Below are 20,293 nucleotides of genomic sequence, written 5' to 3'. Positions count from 1 at the left end.
TTTTGAATTCCTGGGCTCAAGTGATCCTCCCGCTTTGGCCTCCTGAGTAGTAGGGACCACAGGCATGAGACCAAAATGCTTGACCTACCCTTTTTTTTTTTTAAGCTATTTTTTCTAGTCTCACCTTCTAAATATTCAGCAATCTCTGTCTTCTGGGCTCAAGTGATCCTTCCACCTCAGCCTGTTGAGTAGCCGGGAGTATACGCATGCACCACTACTAATTTCTTTTTTTTTTTTTTTTTTTGGTACATACAGGGTTTCTACCATGTTGTCCAGTTTGATCGTGAACTACTGGTCTCAAGATATGTGTCTGCCTCAGCCTTCCAAAGTGCTAGAATAACAGGTGTAAGCCACCATGCCCAGCCAAAAACAATTAATGTTTAAAGTTAATAAGTAATATACATTAGGCAAAAGTTTGTGTTCTTGTAAAATAAATTCTTTTAAAGATTGAAATAACAGTCTAAACCAAAACTATAAAGAAGAAAAAATTTTACTTCATTAAAGTACTTCATTAAAAATATTGTAACATTAAAATATTTTAATTTTAAAACCATAATTTAAAATATTTTTAATGTTTTAAAAATAAAACCATCATACAATATAATGCTATCAACTAGGAGAATATTTACAATAAGAGAAATATTGATACACAGTCTATAATTTTTTTGCATACTGATAAAATGAAAAGATGCTTCTATGAACCAAAGTACTAAAATAAGCAGTTCACTAAAGATAAACCACAAATGGCAAACAAATATGTCAAAATGCTTATTTTATTTATAATTAAATAACTATATTATTAAAAATACTTCTATAATCCTTTTTCTTTGCTTGATGAATTAGCATAGGTTTAAAAACCTGATAATACTTAATTTTAGTAGTTTCACAAGAGAAGGAAATAAATATTGATGCAAACTTTAAAACATTGTATATTCTGTATATTGAGTCTTAAAAATGTTTATAGACTGATCCAAGTAATTTTATTTATTATATGTACTCTAAGAAATGATCTGAAATTGAAAAAATATAAATACAAGTATTCTCAGGAGAGAGTTCTTTGTAGCAGCAGAAAAGAATGTTAACAGCTTAAATGGTCAACAAAGTAAATATTTTAATAGATTATGGTACTTGTATATGTGGAAGAATGCCATACAACTATTTACATAATATCCTCAAGGCTTTCCCTGAAAATAAAATTATGCTTTAGCATGATGTCAAATGATAAAATGCATACTTCAATGTTATGCAGAAAATAGAAGTTCAAGTATGTAACAATATAAGTGAAAAATATGTGATAAAATGGCTAAATGGCAGCATTTTTTTTGGTTAAATGGCAGAATTTTAAGTTAATCTGTTATTCTTAATAGCAAATTTTATAAACACATTTTGTTTATAGGTATCTTCACTCAGCAATTTTTCTACTATTTTGGAATACTTGGTTTCCCAAATACTCTTTTAGGGAACAAAATACTGCTTTTATCAGTAGACAAAGTATTGAATTTGCTTTGCTGCTATATATTTCATCATAAAAAACTGACAGCTTTTTTCATAGTATCATTGATGAATTCAATTACATTCTGTCCATTTTTCCCCAAGCTTAATAACCTCTGGATGGGCTAGAATTCAATTGTAGATCGTTTCTGTGAAATCTAAAAGTATAGACCAATCTGGCTAAGAAGAACCCTGATAACTGTGCCACAGTAACTCAGAAGTTGTCAAAATTCCATTCTATCAGTGAGTGTTACTAGTCTGTCATGTGTCAGATGGGGCTCTCAAATTCACCCCACCCCAGAGGAGCTGCTTAGGCAGAGCTCAGCTTAAAGCCTAGCAGGTTTTCCCATTTACAACATCTGGTTGACTAAACGGACTTTGGATTTGCTCTGGACTTCTTCCCATCTTGGATTTGGGAAAAGGGTGGGAGAAAAAATTGAAGTCCCAATTTGATTTCTAGGCACAGATCACATTCTCCAATCCAATTTTTACCAAAGAGGCCTATTTTGGGATTTTTCAAATGTGTAACAACCACAGTGAAATTGTACTTTTCTAAATTTCCTACTTTTTAAGAAAAGAGCTCCATTTACTTCAAGAAAATTGTTAGAAAGCGAGATATGCAGCCATGAAGCATTAGGAGAGTTTTTAGTTCCAGAATATTCCACAATTTTAATACAACCAAACGCCCACCCTCTCTTAAAATTCTTCCCTTGTATTTCACTTTCTGCCTACATCTGAAAGGGAGAGGAGGCTGCTCTGAGAACTGGCCATCTCAGAATAAGAAGAAGGAAAGCAGGGGAAATTTTCTCTACTTAGTGGTTTATTTGTTTCCTTTTTATTTTGCCAGAAAACCCCACAGAATAAGTTATAAGCCCCTCATTCAGCAAATAATAAAGTGAGATTCTGTCTTCCATTTGGGTGTGTTTCCATGCATTTAGTTCTAATGGTCTGGACCCATAAGGAGAAAAGCTGAATACTAAGGTTTGGGTATCTCTTAGTTCCTATTTGAATGACACATTGAGACAGTCGAAGTTTCTTACACAAACTCTTCAACTTTAAGTTGTAATAATTCGTTCCCATTATCAAAATGTTTGGATCAAGAAACAGAAATAACAACTTTCTTTTGATCATTAATGAAAAGGCACTACTTGTCATTTGTTTCAAAGTTCAGCAGTTGGACAATATGAGTTTGACAAGAATCATTATTTAGGCTTCCTTTATACTATTGTATATGGTTATTTTTGTATTTTAAACTGAATGTTTATATTCCCTCAAAATTCTTATGTTGAAACGTAACCCTCAATGTTATAATATTTGGAGATGAAGATTTTGAGAAGTGGTTTGACCATGAGAGTGGAGTTCTTATGAACAAGATTAATGCCCTTATAAAAGAGGCACTTTCCAACTTGTGAAAACACAATCAGAAGATCTCTGATCTATGACCCAGAAAGTGGGATTTCACCAGACATTGAACCTGTTGGAAGCCTTGATCTTAGACTTCCCAGCCTCCAGAGCTGTGACAGGTGTCTGTTGCTTATAAGCCATTCCACTAATTTCATTATAGCAACCTAAATAAACTAAGACAATGTTCATGTTTAATTCGTCTAAATAAAGTATGTAAAATATAAAAAGTGCCCTTTAAATTATTTCTATTTGAATTGTGATTCTTTGACCCTTGATTGAAAACCCTGTTATAAAAATATGTGTGTGATAAGAATGACTCTAATATCTAACGTTATTGCAATATATTGGAGTTACCATTATCAAACATTAATTATAATATTAATAGAAAAATTAAATATGAATATCATATTTCTCATGAAGTATCTCTAAATATGTTAAAGTGTAGAGTTAGAAAGAAAGATTTCTAACTTTAGAAAGCCTCCTGGACTCTATAAGCCAAATGTATTTCTCAACATGAACAAATAACATTTTCCTTAACTATGAAAATATTTTAGAATATGTATATTAATTTTGGATTTTGTTTTGTAAATACAATTGTACTTTGATTTAGAAATTCGTAATTTGTGATTATTTTAGTTTTTATTCATCCCATGGATATATGTTATTTATTATAAAAATTTACATAACTTCAAAAGATAAAATTGAAAAGTCTTGCCTCCTTTGCTAGGGGACCCATTCCTGTAAAAAATAGTCCATGTTCATATACACTCAGGTACACAGACACACAAAATATGTGCATGCATGCATACACGCACACCATACACATAGACACAGCTCATTTGTTTCCTTCTGATTAAAGTGTATGGAAAATTTTGTCAGCAGCTAGAAACTTCCTCCCCAGTTGTAGAGGGACAATTTTGATATTAATATAATGCACTAAGTTGGCTTGTAGTGGGATAAATACTGAGGTACTGTAAAACCCTTTGTTTTTCTGCCAAGAACACATGTTCCTGTCTTTTTCAGCAGTCCCTTTAGAAAAGAATTAATTCCAGACAGCTTTGAGCTATTTATGCCAACACCACAGGCACTAAAGGAAGCAGCTTTCAAGAGAATGGCTACCTCTATCCTCACCTTAATGATTTTTCTTTTGGATCAATGCTCATAGGTTTTGGAGTCTGTGTGCAGAGTATTTATTAAGTTGACTATAATGACTGGGGATAGCACCTGCTTCTCCTGTTGATCCCCTATATTATTGTGTTTTTTTTTTTTTTTTAAAAAAAACACCATGTCTGGTTTCAAAGAAATCCTCAAAATCTTTTCACATAAAATATGATTCAGAAATTATGAAATTCTCATCACTAAAATTTGGTATTCAGATTCTTATTCCAGGTAAAAATATGTTTAGGTATCTAATGAAAATGGTAATTACACCTGAGTTCATTTATCTTAAAATCAGCCTTAGTTGTGTTTATTTGTATTTTATTTTTCTCCTATTTACATGTCACTGCATAAGTCTTGAATATTATTTAAGTTTTCTTTCATTGTGCTGCCTGGTACTCATTCCCTGTCCCCTGACGTTCCGGCAGCAACCACAACTTCATGTAACTATTGTTTTGAAGAGAAAGGGCACGTATAACTTAGTTTTGTTGTTGTTGTTGTTGTTGTTTTGTTTTGTTTTAAAGCAAATACAATTGTGTGTGAGAGAGAATATGGGTGAATATGTATATCTGTTTATACTTGTAGAGACAGTGAAATAGGAAAACTTCATGAGATAAAAGGTTTTCTGAATACCAAAACTTTGACTTCAAATATCAGAGCTTAAAGCTCTGTAGGAAGTCAGGTTGAATCGATTCCAAATACAAAGTGATAGTAAAGCTAACCTTGTCTACCCTGGGCAAAAGTGATCACAAAAGAAAGAGATGATGGTGACACTACGTGACCCTAAAGTCCTGATTCAACGACAAGCATCCATGAGATGAACCACCCTATCTTGTCTTGATCTGCACTGCAGCCCTTTGCTTTTTACGGGTTACCTGATAAACCAGCTCATGCACTCTGTGGTCTGCACTAATGCTTGGATTCCTCTGGTGGCCAGTTCCTGCTCTGAACTTGGCTCTCATCTGGCTGGTGAATGGGTTGGGGTAGACAGCCCATCTGGAGTTTGTGGTTACTATTAAGGAGGTGAAGATGTGCATAGGTCTTCAAGGGTGTGTTCAAGTTCATCTCTAAATAAGCTCATGGTGTCCCTGAGCTCTTCCCAGGGAAATGTGGTACATGTCCTACATCCTCTCTGTTCTGAGGCTCTACTGAAATAATATAAAATTGCGAATGCTCCGTTTCCATGACTGGGATATAAGACCAGAACTAGAAGCCCTCTAAGGCAGTGCTTCTGAAATTATATGTAAGGATCCTTTTTTCAGAGTCCAAATTTTTTGTTTTTTTAATATCTAAGCGGTCATAGGTGAATACACTTGCAAAGTGAAAACAAGCTATTAGTAAAATAAAAGTTTAGAGGCAATATTTCATCTCCTAGATGGCTGCAGAGGAGTCAGGATCACCATATTAAGCTGTATGACAGTGCTGGTAAGGGAGAGGCTAGAGGCAGAGAGTGTAGCCCCAGAGCCCTATCAGTGCTTGAAAGGTTGACTCTATACACCCTTTTGCCCAAAGCTTTGATTTACTTTGTCAGTTCCCAGGGTGTCAGAAAACTAATTATATGGACAGGAGACAGGGAAATAATGGGTACAAAAGAGTGGTTCCCTGGCAAAGGCCCCACCTGCAAGTCTGGAAACCCATGGCACTAATTGGGAATGAGCATTCCTGTTTTCATGCCCAAAAGTTGCCTTTTGGCCTGCCATGCTCCCCTATCCTGTGCCCATATAAACCTCAGACCCCAGGCTCCAGAACCTACGAGGAGATGAACAGAAGAGCATAAGAATGGCAGAACAGCGTGGTAGAGAAGGCAAGAAGAAAAGGAACGGGACGTCTGAATGCCAAAAGGAGTCTGGCTGGGGATGATCAGAGAAGAGATCAGCCACTGGATAGCCAAACTCCAGGGGAAGATCATCTTCCCACTCCATCCCCTTTCCAGTTCCCCATCCATCCCACTGAGAGCCACCTACACCACTTAATAAGATCCCTGAATTTATCCTTCAAGTCCGTGTGTGACATGATTCTTCCTGGATGGCAGATAAGGACCTGGGTATCAAGAGGGCACTGAGCTGGTTAACACTTAAGCTGTCTGTGGACAGCAAAGCTAGAAGAATGCACTGTAACACACTCCCACTTGGGCTTTGGAAATCATAGGTATCCACCCCTAAATGTTACCAAGGAGACGGAGCCCCAAAACACTCACCTCAGCTCTTGCACATGCCTGTCTGCATGCTCCCCTTCCTGTAAGAGATTTGAGTGCATGGTGCTGAACACACAAGCCACATCCCTGTCACACATCCTGTAGAGGGGTCAGGGAGCTCTCCTGCTTCACTAACAATCTGCCTTTGCCAAGATTGATGACAGTGCATCATAAATACTCCTACTCTTAGGTTTCAGGAAGAAACCTATGAGGTGCCTTGTTACAAATTCCAAGAATACCCCAGCAAGAATAAATTCATTATACACATTAGTAACCTTGACGATAACCATACTTTCTTAACTAGCATTCCGTCTTATTTCCTCATTTCTTTCCCAGTATTTCCTAAGTTCATTTTCCAGATAAATTATTCTTACTTGAATCATTGAGAGGGAGCAGGGACCCCTCTTGGCCTGTGGGCCCACCCAAACATAGAATTAAAGAAAAATCTTGAGTTTCTTCCAGGGACCTAGCTAGCCTGGAAAAGTATATAAGGAACTTGATAAGCAAGAAGGTAATAATTTTTCAAAACAATAGGCAACAAAGTTGGAAACTAAAGGTAACAAACATCCCTGAGTTGTTTTGCTGAAATCTGGATCCACACCAAATGGGGATGCTAAGGACTAAACTCAGATCACTTATGTTCTTTGTTCTACATTTTTTCCTGAAGGGCCTGGAGGAAGCCACATCCAGGAGCCACAAGCTAAAGTTCTTTTATGCCCACTCCAAATTTTTAAACAAAGCTTCTCTTTTTTAACCAACTGGAAATCAGATGAACTTCAAATCTACATATGACCTTAGGCCAAACATTGTGTAACCTCTATGTATTGATTTATGATTTTGCCTGTAACTTCTGCTTTCCTGAAATTTACACTTGCCCTTAAGAAAACCCTTACCTGAAAGCCATTGGGGAAGTTGGGACTTAAGCCTTAACTGCCTGATTATCCTTTCTTGGTGCCCTGCAAATAAATGCTTTCCTTTCTCCTGCTGCAAACCTTGGTGTGGGTATTTGGCCTTACTGGCCCAGTGAGCCTACCCCAGTTTAGTTTGGTAACATCGTAGGCTCAGGGACTAATTCTGAGGGAATAAAACCAAAGTCACCACTACTAAAGTCCAGCCTGCCAGCCAGAAAATGAAGGAGAGTAAAAGTAGGAAAAATATCTATATTTGATTGAAAATTTACTCTATAGAGCCTGCATTTTTTTTTCTTTTCTTTTCTTTTCTTTTTTTTTAGATGGAGTTTCACTCTTGTCACCCAGGCTGTAGTGCAATGGCATGATCTCGGCTCACTGTAACCTCTGTCTCCTGGGTTCAAGCAATTCTCCTACCTCAGCCTCCTGAGTAGCTGGAATTACAGGCACCCACCACCACACCAGGCTAACTTTTGTATTTTTAGTAGAGACGGGGTTCCACCATGTTGGCCAAGTTCATCTCAAACTCCTGACCTCAGGTGATCCACCTGCCTTGGCCTCCCAAAGTGCTGGTATTACAGGCGTGAGCCACTGCACCTGACTGAGCCTGCATTTTTTTATTAGAAATACTTACGTTACCTTGAGTTGGCAAGAGTACATTTTCTACATTTGAGAATAAACGTGGTCTTGAGAAGCCACGTAAAATAGAATTCAATCTTTCCACCCGTGATATTGTAGCTGGTAAAACTTCTATGTGCAATTCTGTGATTATATGGCTTGTTACTGATAAACTAAGTTTTCTGTGTAATAATTTAAGAATATCCAAAAGAGTTAAATATAAAAGAAAATGTAAAGTAATTGACAATTACTATTTTATAAAAGGTAAAAAGGATAATCTAATGGCATGTGGGCAGGAGTTTAATGAAGATAAGAAGTGGGCAAAATCTCTCTGCTGTTTCTTTTTGTTCAGTAATCTCCCTCCAGGCAAGTGTATGCAGGGAAAGTTCCTAATGAAGAGAACAAAGTTAACTGAAGTTTACTTCTTGTGAATGCTTAATATAAAAAACTGGTTTCATGAAGTCCCAGTATTTTACAAAGCAAACTAGACCCACAAAGAAATATATAATTTATGATTATACACAAATTATAAAATAACCTAAAAATACTATAGCATTTGCAGAAGGTAGAAAAGATGACTTCTCCAAAATAATCATTGTAAAACCCACTATTATTCTTCTGTCCACAAGTAACACTCCCATCTCTTTAAGAAACAAATTGCGCTACTGCTGGAGCTGATAAAATAGCAGTGGAAACAACTCTATCAAGCTTCCAATTATAAACTATCATTCTAGGCTTTATAGCTTGGCTCTTTCAAACTAAAGTATATTGGGCAGAGACCAGGCATACAAATTGCCAGCCAAAATACATTAAGTCTGGTTGAGCTGTCTTTTTTTGGAGGATGCAAATTGGAGCATTGTGCTCTGCGTGCAGTTAGTGCTTGGCATGGGGCTGCAACAATGCTTCTGACAGTGTGACAAAAATAAATAAATAAATAAAATAAAAAATGAAAAACTTTTCAGTGGGAAATTTTAAAACAGATTGGTTATTATTTCAAAATATACAAATTTTACATTTGTTACATTTAAGACGAATTTTAGTTCATGAAAACAATATTTTAATGTCACATAATATAATATGTATAATACTTTTCATCCAAGTTTATGGGAAACAGTCCATTTGATGGTTTTATTGATAACTAAACCATTTGAAGGAATCATTGACTCATAAGTACCATCTATGATTATAGCCTTCTGTGGTGACTGAGGGAAAATGGCTTAGATTAGCAGATATTTTGTTCAAATAGCTGTGCTTATGAGTTTTGCTTCAGAGATGCAGGAATAGAATCAAAAATTTAACCTGAAATAGTTCTGGACATATCAGAAAGTTTAAGTTTTGACTTCTGGATATTCTGTATCTATAAATCCATTTTTTAAGTTCATGGAGTTTGGTCTCTTCATCTTGGCTTCTTTTGCACTGAAACATTAGCATAGTAATGGGATATTATAGCAAAAGGATATTATTCCCGTCGGTTCACCCAAGTTATTCCCCTCAGTTGATGACTTAGTCCCTTCAAAATTACATTGAAACTTGCTGGTTCTTCCTTCATTCAAGAATATTTATTGATTCTATGATATGCCAGGCACTGTGAAGATAAGAGAAAGATAAACAAGTTTCCTGTCTTTGTGGAGTTTATACAAGGAGTTTGCAATGTTGTTAGTAACACTGCTATTAGGTTATTAGGGGGCTTCAGGAATCTGAAGAACAGTAGTAGAAAATATAAATTGGTATACTCAAGTGGAAAAAATGTTTTACTCATTTTTGCTTCATTTAAATTTTTATATTAACACAATAATACAATATTAATTTTTAAAAATAAGCACAACCTTCTTTTACACAATCTATACTTTTTCATGACTATAGAAAACCTTTTTTAAAAAAACGTTGACTATCAATTCTTTGTTTTTTGATAATAGTTCGTGAGTACAATGTTTCCTTAAATAGAGAACTACCTGAACTTTCCTCTTCCTTTAACTCTGTATTTTGGAACTTCATGATAAATCTTTTTCTCCACTAGTTAATAATGATATTGACTGCAAAAATCAATAAACATGAAAAGTAATGACCTCTAGCAATTTACTTTTATTAAATCTGCAGAGAGTTTTGATATCATTTACTCTGCAACTCAGTCTCTGAATTTATTTTATTTTACTTTTTCTAACTAGTACGTTGCTTTGTTCTCAGGTAGAAAAGGAAGAGGAAAGCACGGCAAAATTCAACTAATGCATCATTTTGACACATCTGTTGTTCGGCCAGTGGTGTGCAGTCTCCCATTTCTGATATAATAAATGTTTATGGTATTTCTATTTTAATGAATGCCCTAGGCTCCAGGACCTGTTTGTATACTTCTGTAGCATATATCTTTAGTGAGGAGATGGTGTTGTCTGTTTCAACTAATAGAGAGTAAAACTGAATGGAAAATTTAGATTTGAGAGCCACTGCCTCAATGCAACCTTCCCAGGGAATCAACACAGAGCGCGGGGAGCGTGGGGAGGCCAAAGTGGCAGCAATTGGGTCAATTAAAGGAAGTGAGTGCAAGGTTTGAAGGAAAGTAGATGTTTATTTTCAGCAAGTTAGTTTGTTTCAGTAAGCAATCATTTTCTCCTTTATTTCACAAGAATTAATGGGAGTTTTCTCAAAGAAAATCTCAGAATGTAGAACCTCATCCCCTGATGTCTCTGAATATATGTCTCTGAAAAAATGGCAAGATTAGTTGTCATGTTTGAAAAAGTAAATATATAACATAAAGTAGATGGTCGGGCTGGCAATAAAAACAAAAATAGACAAAGGAAATTACATCAACTTGAAAAGCTTCTGCATTGCAAAGAAAATAATTAATAGAGCAAAGAGACAATCTAAAGATTGGGAGAGAATATTTTAGCCATACATTTGATAAGGGGTAAACATACAAAATATATAAGAAACTCACATAACTCAACAGCAAAGAAACCCAATTTTAATATGACAAGGGACCTGAATAGACATTTCTCACAAGAAGATACACAAATGGCCAGCAGATATATTTTTAAAAACATGGTTGATCATTTGATAAATGTAAATTAAAGCCATGAAGAGATATTATCTCACACTTTTCAGAGTGGGTTTTATAAAAAAGACAAAAGATAGCAAGTGTCAGTGATAATGTTGAGAAAAGGGAACCCTTGTATACAACTAGTGAAAATGTAAATTAGTACAGATCTTATGGGAAGCTATATGGAATTTCTTCAGAAATACCTAATGTTAATGATGAGTTGATGGGTGCAGCAAACCAACATGACACATGTGTACCTATGTAACAAACCTGTGTGTTGTGCACATGTACTGCAGAACTTAAAGTATAATGATAATAAACTAAAATTAGAATTACCATATGATTTAACATCTCACTTCTGGGTATTTACCCAAAAGAGTTAAAATAAATATATCAAAGAAATATTTGTAATCCCGTGTTTATTGCAACATCATCCACAGCAGCCAAGTTATGGAATCAACTCAATTATGCAATCAACCAATTCAATTGATTGAAATCAACTCAATCAATTATGGAATCAAATGTCCATCAATGAATGAAATGATCATAAAAATGTGGTATATATACACTATGAAATAGTATTCTGCCTTAAAAAAGCGGAAAATTTTGTCATTTGCAAGACATGGATGGTATTGGAGAACATTATACTAAGTGAGATAAGCTGGCACAATAAGACAACACAAGTTCTCACTTACATCTAAACAATCTAAAACAATCGAACTCATAGAAGCAGAGAGAACAATGGTGATTACAGAGACAGAAGTGTGACCAGGGGAATGAGGACAAGATGGTCAAAGTATATCGTATCTCAGTTAGATAGGAGGAATTTGTTTAGTTTTTATTTTCTTTTTTTTTTTAGTTCTATTGTACAGTGTGCAATAATTAAACTTTAATGTGAATTTCCAAATGACCTACATTTGGTTTATTAACTGCCTATAAATATGGAGATATTTTTCTATTGAGGAAAACATGAAATATCAGTTTACATGCCTATAAAAGAACAGTGGTTTTGCATCTGACATAATAGTCCCTTTTCTATAAATACCAAAGTATGTATGGAGTGTTTGGAAAGCATTTAATATGATGTTGAACATGAAATTATTTTTAAATCATGTATTTGACCCTTTAAAAAAATCTCAAAATGCCAGAACCTCACTTATAATGTTTATGATGCTGTTTTTAAATTAAATTAGCAAACACTGAGATGACTTTAAACTAGGAACATTTTATATTGATTTTTAAATATATAAATTCTTGAACACTGTGATTAACAGGTTATATTTTTCCACATAAATATGGGCAAATTTTGTGGAGTTCTTTTTGCATTAGAATATAATTCAAACCCATCTGCTCCGTGGTACAAAAGCAAAGCTGGCCTTATGTAAGCTTGCCTCTTAGGAGCACAGTGCTCTACTGTATTATAGTGAAGAAGAAGAAAAGTATGGCAGATTAAACATTATTTCAAGTATATTCTAATCAAACACTGAAAGTTTTTGTATGATATTGAAAACAATATCATTCAAACACTGAAAGTTTTTGTATGATATTGAAAACAATATCATTCAAACACTGAAAGTTTTTGTATGATATTGAAAACAATATCATTCAAACACTGAAAGTTTTTGTATGATATTGAAAACAATATCATTCAAACACTGAAAGTTTTTGTATGATATTGAGAACAATATATTAAATGAAGGTAAACTGCCAGCTAATTAGTATGTATCATGAACAATGAAAAGCCAAAATTATATAAAAATAAAATAGTCACATTTAAATTACAGTTGATGATACACAGCACAGGCTGGCATACTTGACATGGGTTTTACATTTTTTTCATCCAATAACTATCTCTGTGCACCCACTGAATTATATTGTATAGGAAAAGTAATTGAAATATAATTTTGTAGATGTTGATATTTTATAGAAAAGAAGAAGGCTTATCTAATTCTGTAGCTCAAATAGATATTTTAAGTCATGCAAAGTTTTCTGGGCATGCCTTATTATTTGAAGTTATCACAATTTCAAAGGCAAGTGTCTGAATTTACAATTGTTTAAACTCTATTACAAAGGATTAATAACTCTAGAGAGTCTGATAAATCAATTACAATGCAAAAAGCAAAATTAAACTCATCTCTTTCCCAATATTATACAGTTGTGACACTTCTCAGCATTTACAAGCATATAGTTAGAATACAATGTGTTGAATATTAGTACAATATAATCATTATAGAACTTTGGGTTTTAATAAATAATTAATTTAATGGTGGCAAAGTAAAAGATACGAGGTTTTTTCCAAAAGCAATTTCAAAATAAATGGCCTGATATTACTTTCATTTTTATTTGTTTCCCTAAGTCTGTTGAGTTTTCTTTATGTGAAAGGCATATATCTGAAGATAAAATTTACATTCTCAGGGTAAGCTAGACTTCGGTTTTCTTCATGCTTCTCACTACATGCTTGAAATGTAACACCAAAAATATAAACAAATGGTAGTATGCATTTTTCAATTTGACTTTAAAGTGCCATAGATTTATAATGGCATTAGTAATGGCAAAAACCACAATTACTTTTGCACCAGCCTAATATTATTTTAATGTTCAATGGATAACAGTATCGAGTATATGACCATTTTATCAATAGTGCCTTTGTATTATAGGAAGTAGCCAGAAGGAATTTTAGGTGACTTGAGTAATTAAAATATGGTAGAATGTTAAAATTGGGACAGACTTAGAATTGGCTTTTTCTGACCTCTTAATTTTGTGCATGAAGAATCTCAACGTTTTTGCTAAGATCCTAGTGCTAAGTGGGAAGCTCAGCTTTCATCGTCATCTTTTTCCTTTCTTACCCTGTTTCCTAAGACAGAAGTTGTGATTCTGTTTTAAAGTAGACTAATAGATCTCTTTAACGCTTACTCTCATGTCTACAAAGAATAGTTATATTTCATTATTTAATATGCATGCCATAAACTTGTGACATTTAAAGCAAACATTTAAACAGAACAGAAAATGAAATAAGGGCCTGTTTGTAATCATGGATGAAAGGCCATACCTTTCAAAATTGACGATAGCTTTGCATTTAAAACTATACTAGTGTCTGGTGAAAATCTTCAACAAAGAATAGGTAGAGAACACTTTGCCTTGTGTTAGATAATACTATTTCCTATATTTCCAGAAATTTTCCTGGAATATTTATACACTAAACAAATGCTTGTAGAAACTAGTAACTGTTCTATTTATTTAACATTTGTAACCCATCTTCTAATCCTATACATAAAACCTTTAAAAGATGAAAAAGTATAGCTATGGTTATATATCATTATGTCTTATATACACACACGCACATGTGTGTATAAATGTGAGTAAATCAATGTATAAGATCCATAGCTCACAGTGCTGAGAAATATGATTATCCTTTAATAAAGCCTGGCCTCTGACAATATTGAAAGTTTGTATCATATCTTATCAGTTTTCCCTACCTTTCATTGCTGGGTTCCACTTTTAACCCTTTCTGTGCCATGGCCTCAAGTAATATAAATGGTAATAATAAAAACACACACACACAAAAGGAATCCATTTGAATTATATGAACTTCATGAAGAAGATACTGTATAAAGAGATTACATTTAAGAGATTTTAATCAAACCTGAGTTTGTCAGAGAGAATTCTCCTGAGGAAGAAACGATTGTACAAAAGCTTAAATAATTGCTAGTTAACTCAGTGAGAGTGTGTGCAGAAGGCTTTGCAAAGCCCTGATGATGAGAAAGGGCGAGACATATTTTTAAAATAGGCCAGAATGTTGTGTGACTGAAATGTAATGATCAACAAAGACGGTGGCTCATTATCAGATTATCAGTCTGGAAAGGTGCCAAAGGCCAGATACTGGAGAGTCTGTAACACAGTGTTTCAAATTTTTAAATTGTTTTCTATTGAATTCATTGAATAGTTTTATGCATCACAATAATTACCTTTTCTTTTTCTTTTCTTTTCTTTTCTTTTCTTTTTTTTTTACTATTAAAGATTGTTCTGATAGAACAAGGTAAAAACTTGGAGCCGTGACAGAAGTTGATGTAGTCAGTGAGCAGAAGTCTGAATGACATGAGTTGGCTATCAGAATAGTCAGAGAGAGAGAGAGAGAGAGAGAGAGAGAAATGAGTTGAGAAAGGTAGCAGCAGTGGGAGAAGTGAAAACATTTTTGAGTTGTTTTGTATATTTTTTTAAAAAGTAGATTTTTTCCAGATAATAAAAAGAAAAGCATCAAAGATAACTGAGGATTTTGCTTGTGAAACTAAATAGATGGGGTGCCATATGCCAAAATAGGGAACACAGAAAGGGAAGCAGGTTGTGAGGGAATATGAAAAGTTTGAATATACAAGTTTGAAGTGCTATAAAATGTTTAAGTAGAATTGCTTAGTAAGCAATTGGATATAAGATTATGTCTGGGCCCATAAGAGAAGTCTACGCTGGAAATACAAGTTATGGAGTTAAAGGCTTATTTTTATGTGTCATATACAGTTTAGAAACATCAAGATCAGTGTCTCATTAGTCATAATAATGTGATAGACACTATCGTTTTATTTATTTACAATTGCAGGTATAAATAGTTCAAATAAAATTCCCAATATCACAAATTCTGTTAGTAGCAGAGTTTCCCAAAACTCATAGGGCTTAAAACAAAATTTGTTATTATTAAATTTCATTGTTTTGGAATTAAGAGTTGGAACAGGGCATACTGGAGAAAATGTGTCTACTTAAAATTTTCAGGGTATCAGTGCTATTAATTGAATGGCTGAGGACTGGAGCAGCTGGAAGGTGGCTGAATACCCCCTGCTTTCTACACATGACCTTTTCAAATGACTTTCCAAGAAGTCAGTCTTAGCTTTTTACAGTATAATAGTTATACTTCTTAACTGGAGTTGAGTAATGCAAGAGAAAGAATGTATCAACTGCCAGTTCTCTTTTAAGCTAAACTTGGAAATGGCATAACCTCAGTTCCCACTACATTTTATTTGTGGAAATACTCACAGGCTAGACTAGAGTCAAGGAGAGGATACAAAAACTTCACATCTCAATGAGAAGAGTGCTGATGTATTTGCAGCCATCTTTAATCCACCACACTTAGACCTATGACGCTTTATAAATTACTCCTTGCTACTATCAATTTATACAAAGTACACCTGTAGCAAAGGGCCAGGCATACAATAAGTCATCAATAAGTGTTTATTCAATGAAATAGTTCTAATGTAGGGAATTACAGTTTTGTTAATCAAAAAAAGCCTTTAAATCATTTTAGATACTCTATCATTTTGCCTAAAGGGACTAAGATATTTAGGATATAATCACAGGTTGGTACTTTTGAATTCCTCTAGTAGTGGATTAAAAATGTCTGTAAATTATTTAAGCTAAGGTTCACAATGAAAGGTCTTTCAGATTCAGCTAAAATTTCTGATTTCAAATATGTTTCAAAAATATTCTCAATGACTGCATTAGATCAGCATGTAGAACTTTTTCTTAATATAATTGATAGCTTGTTGCCCACTAAATGTTAAGACACTCAGCAATAAGATGATTTCAAAGAAAAGGTCAAACGCTGCCTTTGAAAAAGAGCAAACGCCATGCAAAGAATAACGCCATTCTAAGTAAACCACTTTCCTTGCTATTGTGAGTGTCAAAGTTCTGATTCATAGGGATGAATAAACCTAATAGAAAATGTTCCCAACTCATGCAATCATCAACATTATGTAAAATTATGAGATGGCTGTGATTAGCAATCTGAAATATAAAACAATTAGATATTAGGCTTCAATATTCCTTTCATCCCTCAGAACTTTTAATAATGCCTTTGTGTACTATTTAGTTAAGTTCTTTATAAATGATCATATAAATAATGAAAATTATTGTTGTATCAGCAATATAATATGTAATAACACTCAACCGATTAAGACAAATGATATTGTAGGTATTATAATTGACTTGTGCAGAATTATAATGTGCAGTTGCAAGTCATCAATAGATATATAATGACATTAATAGTTTATTCTAAGATATTAACAAATAATTACGATCAAAGTGTGAAAGCAATGCATGTGAAAAACCAATGGGAATTGTAGTTAGAATCCTGGCTCCTCCAGTATGTTACCTAATCTTGAAAAATCACTTGGCCTCTTTAAGTATCAATTTTATCAGCTGTAAATTGAAGATACTGTTTTCGTGTTGAAGCATCATTGGAAGAATTAATCAAAATTATGTATTCAAATAACATATTAGACCATCAATAGTTATTATCTTTATAATTATTAGTCATTATTAATGGCACGGTAGAAGTTGAACCAGTAAGCAAATTGCTTTTCTCACAACTGTTTATTTTGAAGCATCTGAAAGAGGGTAACTCTATTACATGATTTTAAAAAAAGGAACATATGTTATGAAAAATGAACTCTTTGGAAAAAGGAAGCAAAAAGTAAAAAATATAAAAGGGACACAAAAAGAACAAAGTTCTTTGCATATTACAAAAGAGTAAAACTGAGAAAAAAATAAGAACAAGCAGATAGATGAGAATAGCTGAGAAAAATCTTTCCAGAGAAATACCTTTAATATCAGTCTAAAACTTATTTTGTAAATATTTAACTTGTTAGTTGTTGATACATAAAATATGTCTTTCATAGGCAAGATCCAGAAAGTGCAATGATTATTAACATGCTATTTTTTGAGTCTCCATTTTATTCTCACTTCCATCGTGCCATTGTTATAGAAAACCAGGAAACCCAGGGACCTCGTCTTTGTGTTTCTTTCAAAGTGTGTTGCTCACTATAATTGATGAAATTACTATTTCATAAACATATGTTTTCCAAAGGACTGATATTTTTGTTGGTTCATTTAACCAAATTTATATGGTTTGCAAATATTTTTATTTATATTTAAATACAAAGTAATTTTTTGTAGCCCTGAAGTTGTCTTTCTCACAGCAAGAGTAAGCATGTAAATTAACTTCATCTTAATGAAATTACTCTGGAATAAAATATGTTAACATTAAACGCAATCAAGTCATTTTAGTATAATGAGTTGTCCCAAAGTTTTTCCCTTTATAGGTACTGACAATTGCATGTTAACCTTATGTTATTGGTTAACCTTCTTAACCTTGGTTTAAACATTTTGCCCATCTGCTTAGGCAGATTCCCCACTCCCCTTCTCTTCTGCATGTTTGACTGGGAGCTTCCAGAGGCTGTTTTCACTTCCCAGTTCTCATGTGTTCCTCTTGGAAAGTTTTTGGCGATGCACTCTTATGAACTGTCCTTTGTAGATTCCTGCTTTCTCTCCACAACTCCTTCCTTACTGTCCCCTGCTAGAGAAACTACATAATGGTGGAAATCTCCCCATGATGACAGCTGCTAATATAGCCAAAGCTTCTGGCAAAATACTCAAATACATAACCTAGTTTTCTACCTTCACCATTTGTCTGCTGGACATCGAAGAATGTTATTTTGCTCATCATACTTTTAAAAAAGCTTCTCAGCTTCTGTTATTTTTCTTCACTTTCTACGCTAAAGAACAAATATCAAGAAGACTCAAAATGTAAAATATACAAATTTTGTTCACCACATTGAAAATATTTTTTGGATTACATACAAAAGTTTGCGGTTTACACCATACAAACTTATATGCCAGTTAAACAAACAAAAAAGTCAACACCCTTTGGGAGAATATAGCAGAATCAACAATACAAAATTCACAATACCAATGATATTTTGCAAAATTAGTTGACATGAAGAAAATAAATGTGACACATGATCAGTAGATAGAACAATTAGTGGAGCCTGATCATGAAATATCCTGGTGTCAAAATGAAGAGAAGAGGATTATAAAGCAGCTGTTATAACCAAGCCCAGTGGCACCAGGGAAATATGCTTGTAATGAAGAATAAAACAGAATATCTCAGCAGAGAAAGATCTAGATTCTCTTGGACAGTGCCAATGCCAACATTTTCAGGGTTAGCTACTTCTTCTATCGATCTATTTTGTGTTCTATTTGAATTTCTCTTCTGGCATTATCACTTTCTATTTCCTTGCTGCTCTTTCATCTTTCTTGGCCAACTCTCTTTCACTTATCCATTTAAAAATGTATCACATGGATTCATAACTGGGAGACAAAGAATCAACATAACTGCAGGCTTTGCTGTCTGTGAATTTAACAACAAATGACCAGTGACCAACCACCAACAGACTTTGAAGAAAGTAATGGGGTTGGTAACTGATCATGATGCATACTTATTATTTAATGTATTGATTTGTGGACTAAAGAGCTAGCAGCAAAGATTAACTTCACGTAATTACTCACCGTTTTGAATTCGAATTTTGAATTTTGCTGTTGGGGTTTGGTATTATGTAACTAAACAATAGTTACTGAAATTTACATATATCAGAACTCAGCAAAGCAAGAACAATGTGTATATGTTAAACTGGAGGACAGAATATATAAACTCTCTTTAGCAAATTGGACTTGGGCTGAAGAAAAGATGAAATATTTAAAAGAGAAGAAAAAAGACTTAAACTCTCACAAATATCAATGTTCAGGATTATATAAAAAATTAAGTTTGGAATTAAAATGCCAGGAAAAATATGTGTGTATATCAGGAAAAAAACAAAAGAAAGAGTGTTTCAAGGGAGATACACAGAATTTGCAAATAAGGCTGAATAGATGATTAAGAGAGGACTGAGAATATTATCTCTAATTATTTTTTTTTTTTTTGAGACAGAGTCTCACTCTGTTGGCCAGGCTGGAGTGCAATGGCATGATCTCAGCTCACTGCAACCTCCGTCTCCCAGGTTCAAGCAATTCTCCTGCCTCAGTCTCCCAAATAGCTGGGATTACAGGTGTGTGCCACTATGCCCAGCTAATTTTTTGTTTTTAGTAGAGATGGGGTTTCACCATGTTGGCCAGGCTGGTCTCAAACTCCTGACCTTATATAATCCACCCGCCTCGGCCTCCCAAAGTGCTGGGATTACAGGCTTGAGCCAACGCTCCTGGTCTCCAGAATTTTTTTTAAAGTTAAGTTATTGGTGATTACTTCCAGAAACTAAAACTAATTTTGAGAATTGAATGGGCAGTAATAGTGTGGATATAGCAACATTGCTCATGATTTGAAGATGGTTTGAGGTTTATTTATTATTTCAGCATAGTCTGTCCAATCCTAAATGATACAAAGTTTTGTATCCTCTAGATAAAAAAAGATAACTACAAGAGTTAGGACTTTGAGGAAGTGGAATGAGGCAGCATTCAGGGCACAGGCAGAGTTGTTAAGCTTTTACAGCATAGCAGAGGGGACAAGGAAAAGAGAGGAATGTAGAGGGCATTTTTAATGTTTTTATGTGAGCAGGTAGAGCATCACACTATCTAGACTTCCCGTGAAACAGTAGACATGGCCATCTGCGCAAAGTGGTGGGAAAGAAAAGGACTAGATATTTTTAAGAAAGACCAAATAGATGCCATGGAGAA

At 34.1% G+C, this 20,293-nt stretch overlaps 1 protein-coding gene across 2 annotated transcripts in view; it reads right to left on the bottom strand.

The window, feature by feature from the left end:
• The window catches only part of GALNTL6 (polypeptide N-acetylgalactosaminyltransferase like 6), a 1,271,092-nt gene that overhangs the window by 1,039,606 nt on the left and 211,193 nt on the right, over positions 1-20,293 (bottom strand). Inside the window, exon 1 of one of the 2 annotated variants that reach the window (XM_010364000.1) lies at positions 4,929-5,015. The exons of the other annotated variant lie outside the window; for it this stretch is intronic. Coding sequence (XP_010362302.1) covers positions 4,929-5,015 — 87 coding nt within the window. Of the gene's footprint in view, positions 1-4,928; positions 5,016-20,293 lie in introns of those variants that run through there. 2 annotated transcript variants of the gene reach the window in all.

Source organism: Rhinopithecus roxellana, chromosome 2 (assembly GCF_007565055.1).
Source record: "Rhinopithecus roxellana isolate Shanxi Qingling chromosome 2, ASM756505v1, whole genome shotgun sequence".
Lineage (NCBI taxonomy): Eukaryota > Metazoa > Chordata > Mammalia > Primates > Cercopithecidae > Rhinopithecus > Rhinopithecus roxellana.
This window is presented reverse-complemented; position numbering and strand designations above follow the sequence as displayed.